Here is a 16594-nt window from a genome sequence, read left to right on the forward strand (position 1 = left end):
AGAAATCCCCTAAAACCATTTTAATTAAAAAAGATGTTAACCTTAAGATTTTACGACGGTTAACACGTCTTGTGAATCCCCTAAATGTATATTTTGCAACGAAAATTTGTTTTACTATCGCATAAAAAGTTATTGTATATACTTATGTATGTGTGTTGAAAATGAACGCTCTACGTCACAAGAAGTTGTTGGACAATATTTAAAAGATGACAATTCTCCAGGTGAAAATATTGCTTCACACAAAATAATTTTGTTTCTGATATTGAGCAGTTACAATAGATGCAGATCCGAATTGAAACTCGCTGATCAGTTCGCAACACACCTGGAAACGGTTGAACTGCTTTCGCTAAAAACGAACGCAAAGATTATTTCCCTTTCGGTAAATTTTCATTGAATTTTTCATCCACCAAAACCGGTTTAGCGCTTAACTGTGCCATTGGAAAAGAACAGTCGAAATATTTGTATGAGTATATTAAAATTCTTTATTAGAAAGTAACGGAACTTTTTGTTTTTTGTCTGCCGGCTATCGGCGCAAAGGTGTTGCCAGATGAACTATGTGAAAATTAATACATTTATTACCAAAATAATAATTTTTATGCATTTTTATGCTATTTCGGCAAAATATGTAAATACTTTGGGTCATAATATGCATTTGCATATTTTTGTCTTCCCTGGTACTTATGTACATATACGTACTTAGGGAGTTCACAAGCAGTGTTACCGTTTAGATCCATTTACTGTTTGTGTAAATTTTCGGAAGATAATTTATTTTTTTGCTCATTTCGCGACATACATACTTAAATTGTCCGCGTGTTACAAATTTTGATACATGACAAAGAGAAAATATATACATACGGTGACCATTCGTACCGATTTTGGCGGGACAGTACCGATTTTGAGAAAATTGTTCCGCTGAATATTTTTTAAACGGCAGGAGGTATAAGTGTTCCGATTATTCATATTTGTAACGATTAAGTCCCGATTTTTAGTGTTTTCTTTCACAAAAACAATTTTTCGTACAAACATTATCACAAAGAAGTCCTTATTTTCTATGATCTTTGGTTATGTTTTATGCTGTCAACCTGGTACTCCCGCTATATTGCAGTCATCTTTCTTGTAAAAGATTTTTTATAATTATATGTTAGGGTTTTTTTTAATGAAACGATTCTAACTTGAATTTAGTGAAATTATAAAAAAGAATACTAATTCCCTCAAAAAATTCATGGATATGAAAAATATAATAGAGACAGTGGAAAAGTATATGTAAGTAGGCAAGAGACATTTCAGCACTCTTGGGCTATTCCCCTTTCGATTATTTAATGTTTATTTTTTATGAAAGTATAGCTCTTTATATAACAAAAACAACGTAAATCAAACTTTGTATAAAAAATCGACAAAGTTTCATCAAAATATTGAGCTTTTTAATTAGATTTCTTAGAAACATTCTGAGTATTCAGTTTTGTAAAGCATTAAATTTTAGTAGTGAAGAGCAAATTTTTTAGTAGCTAGGATTTATCGTTGATTTTGGCAATTTTTTGTACTTCGTATGGAAGAAAATGCGCGAACAAAAATTCCAAAAATCAAAGTTAAGTCCAAGGTACTTCGAACTTGCACTTTCTTATACTAAAATTGAATGGGCTACAAAAAATTCATGATCAAAAAAAAATCTAAAAATCTGATTAAAAAGTTTAAAATGTTATTTAACATTTGTTGAAATTCGTCGATTATTTTGTAAATCGATGGCTGAGTGTGAGATCGACCTATCTCGGCAGCCAGTTCGAAAATTTTTCAAGAACGCCCTACCTCAGAATTTGATCGAATTTCGGAATTTAGTTGAAGAACGCCCTATCTCAGCTGCCGATTCAAAAACGCCTTATCGCAACTTATTTTCAATGTATTTTCGTTTGAGATAGGGCGTTTTTAACCGAATTCTGAGATAGGGCGTTATTCAACCAAATTCTGAGATATGGTGTTTTTCAATAAAATTCTGAAATAGGGCGTTTCTCAATCAAATTCCGAAATACGGCGTTCTTGAAAAGTTTTCTGAGATAGGCCGTTTTTGTACTGGCTGCCGAGATAGGTCGATTATCCACTCAGCCATCGAAATGTTCTACAAAGTTTAAAATTTTGATCTACATGATTTTTTTAAATAGTAAGCTATATTTTCATAAAAAAAACTTGCTAAAATGCCTTTTCCCTAATATCTTTCTCGCCACCGTACATATTGTGTGCATACATTTTTGCGAACATTTTCCAAGTTTTTTATCTTTGTATGTATTATAAAATGTTGTGTTTTTTACCTTCCTTTTATTAACTCGGGATGTAACTATGTAATATTGATGCGTCTAAAAGATGCAGCGATTCCTATTCTCAAGTTACATACCAGATGACAGTACGAATGGCAATTATAATAGGGAGGTTTTAGTTTTTTAAACTATAATTTTATTTATTATTCTAAAAACCAAATTGTATGTTTGCATTCGATGCTTTAGAAATGTCCCGATTTTTTTCAACAGAAATCTGGTCACCTTATATATACATACGTACTGGGGATGTTGCAAATGTGGAATTTTAGACATCCGCGGATGCGAATGCGGATGCGGATGTGTAAAGCTAATATCCGCGGATGCGAATGCGGATGTCAAGTATTTTTAAGAAATAATTTATACAGCTACATATGTTATCAATACCGTGCTTATAACGAAAAGCGGCAGGTATTGGAAAAGGGGGCGTGGCACCTCGCATTAAAACTGGACTTCTCACATCGTCTGACGTGCTGACGTCCTGAAAGTTGCCGCTGCTATATCTTGTTCTTATTTGGCGCTGTAACCGCCTAAGCGATTTTGGCCGAGTTCAACAAAGCACGCCAGTCGTTTATTTTCTGTGCCAACTGACGCCAATTGGTAATGCCAAGTGAAGCCAAGTCCTTCTCCACCTGGTCTTTCCATATCAGTAGAGGCCTTCCTCTTCCTCTGCTCCCACCAGCGGGTTCCGAGTTGAATACTTTCAGAGCTGGAGCGTCGGTGTCCATTGGAACGACATGGCCAAGCCAACGGAGCCGCTGTATTTTAATTCGCTGCACTATGTCCATGTCGTTGTATAGCTCATACAGCTCATCATTTCATCTTCTGCGGTACTCGCCGTCGCCAACGCGTAAAGGCCCATAAATCTTCAGCAAAACGTTCTCTCGAATACTCCAAGAGCCGCCTCATCGGATGTTGTCATTGGCCATGCTTCTGCGCCTATACCAGGACGGGCATGATAAGTGACTTATATTGTGTGGTTTTCATACGTCGAGGGAGGGATTTACTCCTGAATTGCCTGCCAAGTCCAAAGAAGCACTTGTTGGCAAGATTGTTTCTGCATTGGATTTCCATGTTGACATTATTATCGGTGTTAATGCTGGTTCCCAAGTAAACGAAATTCTCTACTTTCCCGAAATTGTAACTATCAACAGAGACGTGGGTGCCAAGGAGCGAATGTGCTGACTGTTTGTTTGATGACAGGAGATACTTCGTCTTGTCTTCGTTTACTACCAGACCCATTCGATTTGCTTCCCTATCCAACTTGGAAAAGGCAGAACAGACTTCTCGGTTTTGGTTACCGATGATGTCGATGTCATCGGCATAAGCCAGCAATTGCACGCTCTTGTAGTAAATTGTTCCTGAGAGGTTCAGTTCTGCAGCTCTTATTATCTTCTCCAACATCAGATTAAAGAGCCGTTTTATGGCGAACGGCTTGGAGAGGTCTTTCCCAATTCTGACGGAGCTGGTGGTATTGGTCAACGTCATTTTACACAGCCGTATGAGTTTTAAAGGGGATGCCAAATTCAGACATAGCGGCGTATAGGCAACTCCTTTTAGTGCTGTCAAAAGCGGTTTTAAATTCGACAAATAGGTGGTGAGTGTCGATCCTATTCTTGCGGGTCTTTTCCAAGATTTGTCGTATTGTGAATACCTCGTCTATGGTGGATTTGTCAGGTCTAAAGCCACACTGATAAGGCCCAATCAGTTCATTGACAGTGGGCTTCAGTCTTTCACACAATACGCAGCAGATTTGTTGTTTTTCAGCGGCGTTATTGCTATTCGTACCTCTTCATAGTCAGGCGGAGTAACATCGACTCCGTCATCATCGACCGGGGGCTCGGGTTCTTCTTCTCCAAACCTTACCGTGCTGCTACCATTTAGTAGGGTGGTGGTACGGTGGTTCCCTCCATAATTTAAGTACGTTCTGAACATAGGTAACCAGGTCGCCATTGTTGTTCTTACAGGAGTACAGTACAGGAGTTGAAACCTTCCGTAAGTCGCCTCCCGTATTTCGGCCTCTCTCTTCTTATCTTCCCATATGAATTTCTCATATCGCTTATTTTGCAAAAAAATTTAGCCAGTGGATGGTGCTGCAGCCGAAATATATAGAAACCCCATGTGTTTACTTCAGATGGCTAAATGAAATTGTGTAAGCGCACCTTTCTCTGACGCCCTCATACACCTTTAAGGCGATCTTGCATTTACCTCCGATTGAGGAAATTGCTCGGAGCTGCCGTTATTGCAGCAGCAAGACGCAAAGAAACTAGTTCATAAATATTAAAACGAATTGTAAAAGTGGCGAATCGACAAGGAAATATTCTACCACATCCGTCCAAGAAGGAACACGGACGTCCAATGGCTTCATTTCAACGATATTCAAGAGATCACAATACTCATTTAGCCAATATACGGGAAAACTTATTATCCTTGGCCCTCCTATAACGGAAAACGCTCTTCTTTGCTATTGAGTTTCCTTACGAGCACTTTGTATTGGCTTACGCATCGGGCCAGTGTTGAAGTTGCAAGATAGAAGATTTTGCACGCTTGACAGAGATTTCACAGTTGCCAATAAGAACATCGGTAAAGCTCATAAAGCTCATATGGATCACAGCGCTACTCTTCTTGGCCCATGAGTTGTAGGAGGATTCTACTCTTAAGTCGATTCAACTTTTTTATTTTACACATCGTTTTTTCTTTTAAACGTTACTTTTGCATTGGCTCACGCAAAATTTCTTAATAGGCGGCGCGAAGCAGGCGGGAATTGGCTAGTACATATATAAATATTTTGGAGTTGTGCGCCGGGTGTATGAAATTCGGGTTTGCCCGAACTTGGACTGCCTTACTCTTTATATTATCTGCTGCGTTAATTTTTCTCGATGTGTTTATTAAGTATAATCAATTTATTCTAAAAAATACTTACTAAACTATCAATGCTTCACTCTCAAGCCAGAAGCATGAATGTGCAAATTTGTCAGTTTTGAGTTATTGGGTCGACTTGATTAACCTTTGAATGTTCTATGTTATACCACAATCCAGAATATCATGCGTATGCGGAGAGCACATATTTTACAATTAATTGCATAAATGTAGAGTTAAGTCTCGTAAAAAAATGACTTCCAAACTTGATTTCACAAAATTTTCATATTTACATATTCATGTTTCTGGCATACGGGCGACGATATGTAAATCTAAACAAATTTTACTCACGTGCATCATAAGTAAGAAAAGGACAGTCACTGGGATATCCGTGTATTTTAATCTTTGTCGATAATATGACATTCTGAGTTAGATATAATATTACTCCAATTTTCACCGACGGTTTATCTGGAATGCAAAAAAGTGTCATATTTTAAAATATGTAGCTCTAAATGTTAAAGATTATTCTTTTCTTATAATAATTTGTAGGCATAGTAGTCAAGTAATGTCATTAGAATTAATGCCAATTGACATAAATCCATTTTCATAAGGCAATTAATGACAATGACATTAGCACGCAGGCCAAAAGTGCGTTGAAGGTCAGAAAAAAATGTGGAATTAATGCCATTGACATTAGTTCACTTCGACTAACGTCAAACAAATATTTTTTCTGAGATCCTAATACCCAAATGAAAAGTGAATTCTCAAGTATAGCACACTGGTGTATAACTGTAGTGGTGGTATATAATTGTAGCAAAATTCACAGATTTACACCAAGTTATACATCAGTGTGATATTTGAGTTAATGTCAGAAATGTTAAAAATCAATCAAGCTTTACGGGGTCGTATAATTAGGCCAGCGGAAACAACGTCAATGGACGCTATTTATCATCGTCCATAGAAAATATTATTATTATATTCCATGAACGTTTTTGCCCTCTCAATATTGACAAAATCCACTTTTAGCAAGCATAGACATACATATACATACTTATACGTACATTTGTTTGTACATAGTATACAGGTTTAAAAGTCCATAACACCACGGCAGTCCACGTCGTCCACTCAATATTTATAGAATTTGAAGCACTTAAGTGAAACGATTCTAACTTGAATTTAGTGAAATTATAAAAAAGAATACTAATTCCCCCAAAAAATTCATGGATATGAAAAATATAATAGAGACAGTGGAAAAGTATATGTAAGTAGGCAAGAGACATTTCAGTATTCTTTGGCTATTCCCCTTTCGATTACTTAATGTTTATTTTTTTATATCTTATCTTATAGCTCTTTATATAACAAAAACAACGTAAATCAAACTTTGTATAAAAATTCGACAAAGTTTCATCAAAATATTGAGTTTTTTAATTAGATTTCTTAGAAACATTCTGAGTATTCAGTTTTGTAGAGCATTAAATTTTAGTAGTGAAGTGCAAATTTTTTAGTAGCTAGGATTTATCGTTGATTTTTGGCAATTTTTTTTCTCTATACAATGTTCTATGTTCTAACATATGTATGTACTTTGTATGGAAGAAAATGCGCGAACAAAAATTCCAAAAATCAACGGTAAGTCCAAGTTACTTCGAACTTGCACTTTCTTATACTAAAATTGAATGGGCTACAAAAACTTCATGATCAAAAAAATTCTAAAAATCTGATTAAAAAGTTTAAAATGTTATTTAACATTTGTTGAAATTCGTCGATATTTTTGTAAATCGATGGCTGAGTGGGAGATCGACCTATTTCGGCAGCCAGTTCGAAAACGCCCTATCTCAGAAAACTTTTTTTGAACGCCCTACTTCAGAATTTGATCGAAAGACGCCCATCGTCCATAGAAAATATTATTATTATATTCCATGAACGTTTTTGCCCTCTTAATATTGACAAAATCCACTTTTAACATGCATAGACATACATATACATACTTATACGTACATATGTTTGTATAGTTTGTAGTATACAGGTTTAAAAGTCCATAACACCACTGCAGTCCACGTCGTCCACTCAATATTTATAGAATTTGAAGCACTTAAGTGAATTTACCCTATATTGAGGGCTATGATTATTTAGGCCAATTGACATAGTACTTGTTGTGATGAGTTGAGCTTGATTTAAGAAACGAAGTCAAGTGAAAAAAAGAGGCATGACGTTTCAACCATTTTTGGCTATTTTTAATTTGTTTCTTAGATTTGTATAAAAGTCTAGTTCATTATATAACAGTAACCATATAAATCCACAATTCAACCCTATTACAGAAATTATAAGAATTTAACAAATAATTACCAAAATTTTAAACTTATCCGAATTAAAAAAATGATCAGTCCAGCGCCTTCGTCTTGACCTGTAGGCTGTGTCGGAGTCACAGCCGCTAAACTAAAACGTAGAATACGTGATAATAATTAGAGCATATTCAGGTTAAAAACTGTACATTACTTTTGATTTTATTCGATAGAATTTTGAACCCATTTCAAGTGCTGCCCATCTTTTAAACTGGTGGCAGCCGTTTTTCATATTCTTAGTGTTTAAGCTAAATATTTCCTAATACTTCTTCGATTGATACCCATATTTTAATACTTCATACAGTAACTTTTGTATAAGTTCAGCTTTTAAAAGATGGCAAAATATTTAATATTTAAAATATTTTCAACAAAAAATATTTTTCAACTACAATCTTCTTAAACCCTTTTTGTGTGACACCAAAATATACATAATTAAATTATCTAATTCCCTAAAATCAAGCTGCATTTAAATTTTGAAACAGGTGGCCCCTCTGCTACATGTATAAACAGATGGCAACCTTCTTCAAATTTCTTTCAAACTAAAACGTCTGACACCCGTATTGTGATGCATATTTACATCATCTGATTCCCTTTATTCAAGATAAAATTTAGAACAGGTGGCAACCCTCCTAATTGTAGTTTAGAAATAAAATATCTTCAAAGCAGTTGCGATTGATATCCATATTTAACTAATTCATTACATTGAATTTAACTTTGTAAAGAGGTGGCAACTCTCTTTTAAATATTTTCAAACCACAATCTCTTATGTCTGACGCTCATATCGGGATACGGTTGGCAACGCTCCTACAAGCAATTTAGAAATAAAGTTCCTTCAAGGCCATTTTAATTGATATCCATATCGTAGAACAGTCGATTTTGCTTTGCTGCCTTTATGCTTAAGTGCACATTTAAGATAGCCACCCCAAAATGCGCATCAGCGGCATTATTTTTAACATTTATAAGGAAACTGCTGCGATAGATGCATTCAACATACCTGCACATTAGCGATACCTGCTTTACTAATTTGCAACTACAGTAAAACCCTCTTAAGTACCTCACGAAAAATGTCAGCTTTTTGAGGTACTTAAGCGGGTTGGGTACTTAAAAGAACCCGCTTAAGTACCTCGATGCGGGTACTTAAGCGAACATAATACATCTTCTTGTTAACTTACATAATAATAAAACATGAACATTTAATGAAGAATACGTAACGAAAACCATAGAAACTTAAAATTTTGCAGAACACTGAAAAATAAATTCACCAAAATTTCAAACTTGTTTTTCAGAAGTGTTAATCTTTTTTATGAGTATACAGTTTTATAGCCCATTAAATTTTTGTGTAATAATGCGCAGGTTTCAAGTGGCTAAAATTACCGTTGATTTTTTTAAATTTTTTTTCCGAAGGTGTGTAGCGCTGCCACTGAAATTCAAAATATGCAAATGTTTGAAGAAATTTAAAAAAGGCATATAAGCGAGGAGGTACTTAAAAGAGGGATTTTATTCAGAATACATTAAAAAATTCACGGTGCCTTAAAATGTTGGGAACTTAAGCGGGTTTCACTGTATTATCAATTATCCAGGAAAGTATTACATTTACCTGCACTGGCTCTACACCAGAGGCGGGCATTTTTTGATTTTCCAAATACATGCAAATTGCAAGTTTTTTTGTTTGGACACTTTAATTTTTTGGTATAAGCATTCGCTGCATGATGCCACCAGTCAACATTCCCTAAATTTCGGTGTTAAAAAACATTTAACTCTTGCAAAAAAAAACTTGCTGAACAATTTCCTTAAACGCAATCATAAATAATCCAGTAGGGAATAGATTCTTATTTTGATTTAATATCAAAACTTCATCGATGTTACCACCAGCACGCTTTGTTTCAAATGAAAATATGGCTGTCAAAATATCATATTGCCTGCAATAGATTTCGAGCAATAAGCGCTGACATACAATGCAGCCCATGAAAAATAGAAATATATTAGAAATACATATATTTTGAGACATGGTTATCGCGACATCAGTGTTTTCTGTGCAGACAGGGCCTAATCAGAAAATGTGGTTCCACTGGTCGCGTATGTCGCGTATGTCGGATTGTTGAAGAGTGCTCTCAGAGAGCAGGTGTGTGAGTCGAGTGGCGAATAAATTGGCCGTCTGTTGTGATTGCAGCTTTTCGACGTTCAGCTTTCCTTGCATTGCTGGGCGCACATTTTTTGCTGCACAGAGGCGGATGCGTATCTTGGCTATAAAAAGATAGTGGTCCGATCGATGTTTGGCCGTCGGAGTGTACGTACGTCTAAAACGCTGGAAGCATGCCTTCCGTCTATCACAAGATGGTCGATTTGGTTTCTCGTTTTTCGATCTGAAGGCAGCCATGTAGCTTGGTGGATTTTTTTTTTATGCTGGATCTTGGTAATACATATTTCTGACAGTGGCATTAAAATCGCCGAGCACGATTTTGATATCGTGTCGAGGGCAGCGCTCATATGTACGCTCCAAGCGCTCATAGAAGAGGTCCTTGGACGCCTCGTCTTTCTCTTCCGTCGGGGCATGGGCGCAGATGAGCGAGATATTGAAGAAACTCGCTTTGATGCGAATTTTGGCTAGACGTTCGTCCACCGGAGTAAACGCCAGTACTCGGCGACGGAGTCTCTCTCCTACCACCAATCCAACATCGAATTTGCGCTCCTCTACGTGGCAAGTAGTAGTAGACGTCGCAAGGCTTCACACTTATTTTTCCTTGCCCCGTCCATCGCATTTCTCGGATGGCGGTGATGTCAGCCTTAGTCTTCCCAAGGACATCAACAAGCCGGGAAGAGGCACCTTCCCCATTAAGGGTCCGGATATTCCAGGTGCATACCCTTAAATCATAGTCCTTTATACGTTTGCCGTGGTCGTCATCAAAAAAGGGGGTCTCATCCGGGGCTTTCTGAACTTTTTAATTGGGCAGGGTTTTAACGTGGCGGGACCCAAACCCAGCGCACGCGAATTTCCACGCCTTCTCACTTTAGTTCGCTCTCAAACGGGTGTTTGGTCACTACCCAGAGGATACGTGGATATAAATATCCGGGCGTTGTGAGCTACGATTTGAACCGTACGCACAAGAATCACTTCTGCCCACTCACAGGTGAATGGCAGTCAAAAATTTTCCACTTCGGCGCGCGGAACCATCCTCATTTTATTAAGTTATATATATAAATGTGGTAGGTTTTAAGCCGTGTGTGGTAGATGTGGTAGAGACGCAAATTTTTTAAAATTTGTGGTAGATCTACCACATATGTATGTGTCAGAGATTTGCACACTGGATGACGGACATTATATCATTCGTTTTATATAATGGACGTGCACGTCATAATACCTATCATTCTCTCTTCAAGAAATCCACAAAGCGGAAGGAAAGAAGAACATTAAAAAAGCACCGCAACGGAAGCTGATATGGTCAAACGAAGGGCGCAGGTGCTACGTTTTAAAAATTGCTATTACCAATTTATATGTATATGTAAATACGAGTATACATACTTACTTATTTGTACGTATGTATACATATGTATGTTAATAAATGAATCATAGAAATAAATGAAGAATGTAACAACAAGGCCACAATCACTACGATGTTGCAGGTCAGCAAATTATTTCAATAACAGCTATTTTGCAAAGATGGTAAAATACATACATATATATGTATGTACATACTAGGGGTTTCAAATATTTCTCTTTTTTCCGAAACCGATTTTCGAGTTATTCTAAAAATAACAATTTGATAAAAACCGGTTGCCGATTTTGAAATTAAAAAAAAAAACGGATAAACCGGTTTTATTTTACATAGTAGGAATTTATGACCTTAAAATGCAATAAAACTATTAACATTAAAGATAGCTTTTATTGAAAAAAAAAGAGCAAAGCAAAATAAGCACAAAGCTTTTTATATCGAAATTAAAACAAACAAAAGTCAGTGAGAAACTAATGTTTGATAATTTTTAATACTTTATTGCATTTTTTTTTAATTGTTTCGGTTCGGGCTGTCGCCATTCGGCAGACAATGGCAACCATCCGGGTGTACTTCTGCCATATAAAAGCAGAACACAAATGCTAAGAGAAGCTCGGCCAAACACGTAGAGAGCGTTTAAGTGGCAACCATTGGTTTATTGGAATCAAATATGATATACTGTTCATCCCCAAATAACCTAGGATATAATTTTGAAAATAGTTAGGGGCTTCCCTTGAAGTGCAAAACTTCGAAAAACCTAAACGTTTTATTCAGAGGTCAAGATTTGGATTAAATGAAAAAACCCGGTTTGTTCGATCAAAAAATCCGGTTTATTCGATATTAGAAAAATCAAGTATTCAAAAAACCGTCTATAGATTTCCAAAAGACCGGTGGAAACCGATTTGGAAAAGTCGGGTCAATCACCCTAGTACATACATATCGTCGTTTAAAGTACAAAACCGCGTATCAACAAAATGCAAAACCGCGTATCAACAAAATGCAAAACCGCATATTGAAGTTGCATAAATTATGTTATAGAGAGTAAAAACACTCATATTTCAAAATGGTTCTCTTTTTTCGCAATCGCATTTCTGGCTAGTATAATTCAGGGCGAATGGATTAGCCTTGAGCCAAGAGCTTGTGTGAGCAAATTCAGTTTTTGGCACAATTGCCACATTGAATCGCGTTTATGTTCGAAAAACTTATGGTAACGTCCCAATCTGTGCGTTAACTTCGCTCCGTCAAAGTTAGGAAAATGTTAAATATAAGAAAATGTATGAACTCAATTTCGATGGTTTCACGCTGACGCATTGATGCTGTTCACGCAATTATTCTATTTATAGATTTCGAACTTCATTCAATTGTCTAATTTCGAAATGGGACAAAGCGAGCACTTGTACGTGTTTAGTCGGTTGTGTATGTATGTGTGACATAGCGTAACCTGTATGGGCGACGTGCATAGCTTTTGCACAATTTGAGTTTTATTATTAGCTTTGAGGCTAAGGTTCGAGTACTAGGCAAATTTCTTTTTTTTTTTTTTTTTAGTTACTAATTATTATTTTTTACAAACTTTTTTTTCTATCGCTTTTCACATACGAGGCGATTGCGATTCGCTTCACTTTAATAGCACAGTTTTGAATCATGTGTGGAAAATACTTCTTTAAATGCATATTTGTATGTACATATGTAGTAGGGATGTTGCGAATGTGGAATCTTAGGCATCCGCGGATGCGAATGCGGATGCGAATATCTAACAGCTAACATCCGCGGACGCGGATGTCAATGCGGATGTTAAGTATTTTTAAGAAACAAATAGAATCTAACACAATGGCGAGATCGTTGTTTAAACAGCGCTTACAAGACAAACCAGATACATATGTCAGGTTGTTCTAAAGCTTTTTAAAAAGAATTCTTCCTTCTCATTCTTTTGGCTGTTTCGGAATTTGAGGGGTCTGCAACTTATCCGCGTTTTTCGATTTTTGTTTTTTTTCAATTCATTTTTAATACTTTCTTCTGCGACTGGTTTGAAAAATTTGCGCTTATAGCGAGGTAAATAGGTGGATATGGAAAATAAATTATTATTCTTGAACAAAATTCTGGAAATCCTTATTGACTTTAAATAGCAAAGAAGAGACAGTTTTACCACAGAAGTTTTTAGCCAAGGATCCAATGTACATATATCCCTATGAAAAAAATATTCCCGGCAAGTAAACAAAATTACTGTTTTACAATTTTTGCTAAAAATTAATTCCCCAAAGAGACCCATTTGAAATTATTGAAATGAGTGTATGTAACATCAAAAGCAAATCACGAAAATTTGGCTGAGAATTACAGTGTACACTGTCTCCTTTTGTGTCTACATAGTAGTTTTTTTTTTAAGATTGGTCCAAAAAAATCATAATAAAGAAAGAAACCAAAGTAGGTATTTAAAGCACAGAAAAAAAAATATTATTAAAAGTTGAAACTTTTATGACTGCCCATTGATAGCTCGGTTATATAGCTTAGGAAATAATATGTTTAAAGACATTTTTATTAAAGTTAATAAATATGACATTTGACCAGGTTTGTTACACAAATACTCCCACGACCCCAGGCAAAAGTATTGGCTACAATTTGTCATTTTGTTTGCCATATATACGTTTTATCAGTGCACTTGCACAACATTCGCATTTGCAACAGCTCCGCATTGATTATTGCGAATGCGAATGTTAAAATTAATGCGGAAGCTCTGACTTAGACTTCTGCATGAATCCATTCAAAACTACAAATGAATCATTCATATTCTAATTGACTTTTATGGAATTTAAATAAATAGGTGTGTTGATATGAGTATCGACATAGCAACATTCAAACGTTGTAAAACAAATTGAATGAATATGAAGGACAATAACTTTTTTATGAATATGAATATGTTTTTGAACTTCTCTCATACATACATTTTTGTTACTTGTAATCAACATATCAGCTCAGCGAGCGAGGTCGAGGGCACTCCTCACACTCACAAAGCCGCAGCCTTCACTTTTGGACCCCGCATGTCGCAGTTGCCAGGAAGATGATGAGGTGGAATCCCTTCAACACTACCTTCTTGGGTGCCCAGCGTTTGCGAGGCTAAGGTTGAAGTACTTTGGCTCTCACATCCTTAATAGCCCCGAGGGGTCTGGGGCATTGAGATTAGCCGAACTCGTAAATACATTATCGGCTCGGGGCGTTTAACGATGAAGTATTGGGTGCCGTTTAGATTGTGGTATCACAAAAGACAATCTAATAACTGTCTAAGTGAGCCCCAGATGCATGGGGATGCCACCTAACCTAACCTAACCATTAACACAAATAACTCTTAAAACAACTAGAATTACTCCAAATTATATTGAAACAAGTTTCATGAAAAGAGTCATCCACAATCCGCAGAGTTTTCCGATTTTGTAAGAAAAGAATAAATCAACTTCCATTTTTGTCACATAACGTTACTCTCTTTAACTGCGTATATTTAAAGACCATGCGGTTCTATTGTTTTCTTTTCTCGAATAAATGTACAGATAATTATGTGATACACAAGAGTCCAATAAAGTAAAAGAAAACAAATGCTTTTCCTTTTTTGTGCATCATTGAAACGTACGACTGTCACGTACGTGACGTATGCAAATGCCCATATGTAGTATAAAAAATTCAGTTTATGTGGGAGCTGCCAGGTCCCCTTTTCCAATAACTCCCAATATTTCCATGAGTATGGGATTGATTTCATATACCTCAACACCAAGTTCCAGTACTCTGCCATGAACACTTCCAGATATATCCAATATGAAAAATTCGGTTTGTGTGAGAGAAGCCACGCCTCCTTTACCAATAACCGCCAAATATACTCTACGACCTATTACACTGAGGGAAATAATGCATAGTAAAAATGAATATTTTATATGTGATTATCGTTCAAAAATGTTCGTATTTAAAAATAATATTTTCATACAAAATTTATTACGCACGTATTTGACTGTTCACATCTGAGTATGTATATATATGTAAAGTGTGCATACGCACCCCAAGCATGCAGAGCGCTGCTCTGAGAGCGGCGACAACACACACATCATGCCACAGTTTGTTGATATCCAGAGATGGTCAGGGTTCGAATTCCACTGCAGGCAACATGCAAGTTAAGTATTTTTTTTTTAGTTTTTGTCATGATTATTCACTTCACGGATGCTTTTTCAGAACGAACGCGGTAATTTTAATATGCGCGTAATTGAATTGAATATTTACCAATATACAGTACTCTCGTTGACGTTTATAATAAGATCAATTACGTTTCTATTTGATTTTAATATTTGTTTCCCTCAGTGTATCATGTCTACCAAATATACAGAAAAACTTCATAAAAATCGGTCGGGCCGTTATTTAAAACCCGCGTATACACAAAATGCAAAACCGCGTATCAACAAAATGCAAAACCGCGTATCTGAAGTTGTAGAAATTATTTTCTATAGCGTAAAAACACTCATATCTCAAAATGGTTCTCTTTTTTATAAAGCAATCGCATTTCTGGCTAGTATATTTCAGGACGAATGGATAAGGATTGAGCCAAGAGCTTGTGTGAGCAAATCCAATTTTTGGCAGTAAATGTCAGTTACACGGTTTTGTGGAATGACGATACGCGGTTTTGTACTTTAAACGACGATATACATATGTATGACGTGAAAAATTGATCCAAACACGAAATTGCTTTCAAGCTCTTTAAACATTAATACTGTTTTCTTATATTTGCATTTTTGTAAAATATTTTCCAGAATCTCACCTTTATAAAAGAAAGCTAAAGTAATAAATAAGTTTAGAAATGTACTGATTTTTAACATTTTAAACATTTGCGTATCACTTTGAAACTCATTTATCAGATAAGCTAATGTTGAAGTTTTTTCCACCTTCTTCATAGCGTTCACGTGAGGTTTTTCTTGTGAGGCAGGCTTTTTGTTCGTATCTAGGTACATACATATACATATATGTACGTTGGTGATCAGGGCCGTTGACAGAAAACTCGGGCCCCGGACTAAAAAATCACGGGCCCCTATACATAAATTGTATTAATTTAAAAGCATTTGATAATTTTCTTATATTATAGAGTCAGAAATAATCAGCACGAACCAGATTATATTTACATAAAATAAAAGCATATAACGGAGGAAGCAATTACATTGTAAAAATAATAACTTATAGTTCTGATATTTCGGGCCCCTTATAAAGCCCGGGCTAGGGGGATTCACACCTTTCCCCCTCCCTCTGGCCTGTTGGTAAGGCAGTGAAAATATTCAGCAATTCAGCTATAAAGAATTGTGGAAATTCTGGTATTGCATATTTCACGGGGCAATAGTTTGTTACCTGCTAATGAGATGGAAGGAGAAAATATCATGAGGCCTTGGTTTTTTGTTCCCCATTAAAAAATGAAGAAAAAGGTTTTATAAAGTGTCAAAAAGGAAATGGTTAAATTTAACCAAAAAAAGCTTATTATAACTGCACGAACTTTACTATAATATTATATACCATTTTCACCAACAAAGGCAAAAAATCGACCAATATTTTGCTGAAAGAAAGCAAAGAGATTTAAAGGACCATATGTCTA

General features: G+C 35.9%; 1 protein-coding gene across 1 annotated transcript in view; it reads right to left on the reverse strand.

Moving 5' to 3' along the window:
* Window positions 1-16594, reverse strand: part of LOC118748199 — a gene marked incomplete in the record, with an annotated part of 60823 nt that overhangs the window by 25828 nt on the left and 18401 nt on the right. The window contains 1 exon segment of the mRNA XM_036482583.1: window positions 5514-5630. Within this exon segment, the coding sequence (XP_036338476.1) occupies window positions 5514-5585 (72 nt within the window).

Source organism: Rhagoletis pomonella, unplaced genomic scaffold (assembly GCF_013731165.1).
Source record: "Rhagoletis pomonella isolate Grant_MI unplaced genomic scaffold, Rhpom_1.0 Rhpom_scaffold_00012, whole genome shotgun sequence".
Classification (NCBI taxonomy): Eukaryota; Metazoa; Arthropoda; class Insecta; order Diptera; family Tephritidae; genus Rhagoletis; species Rhagoletis pomonella.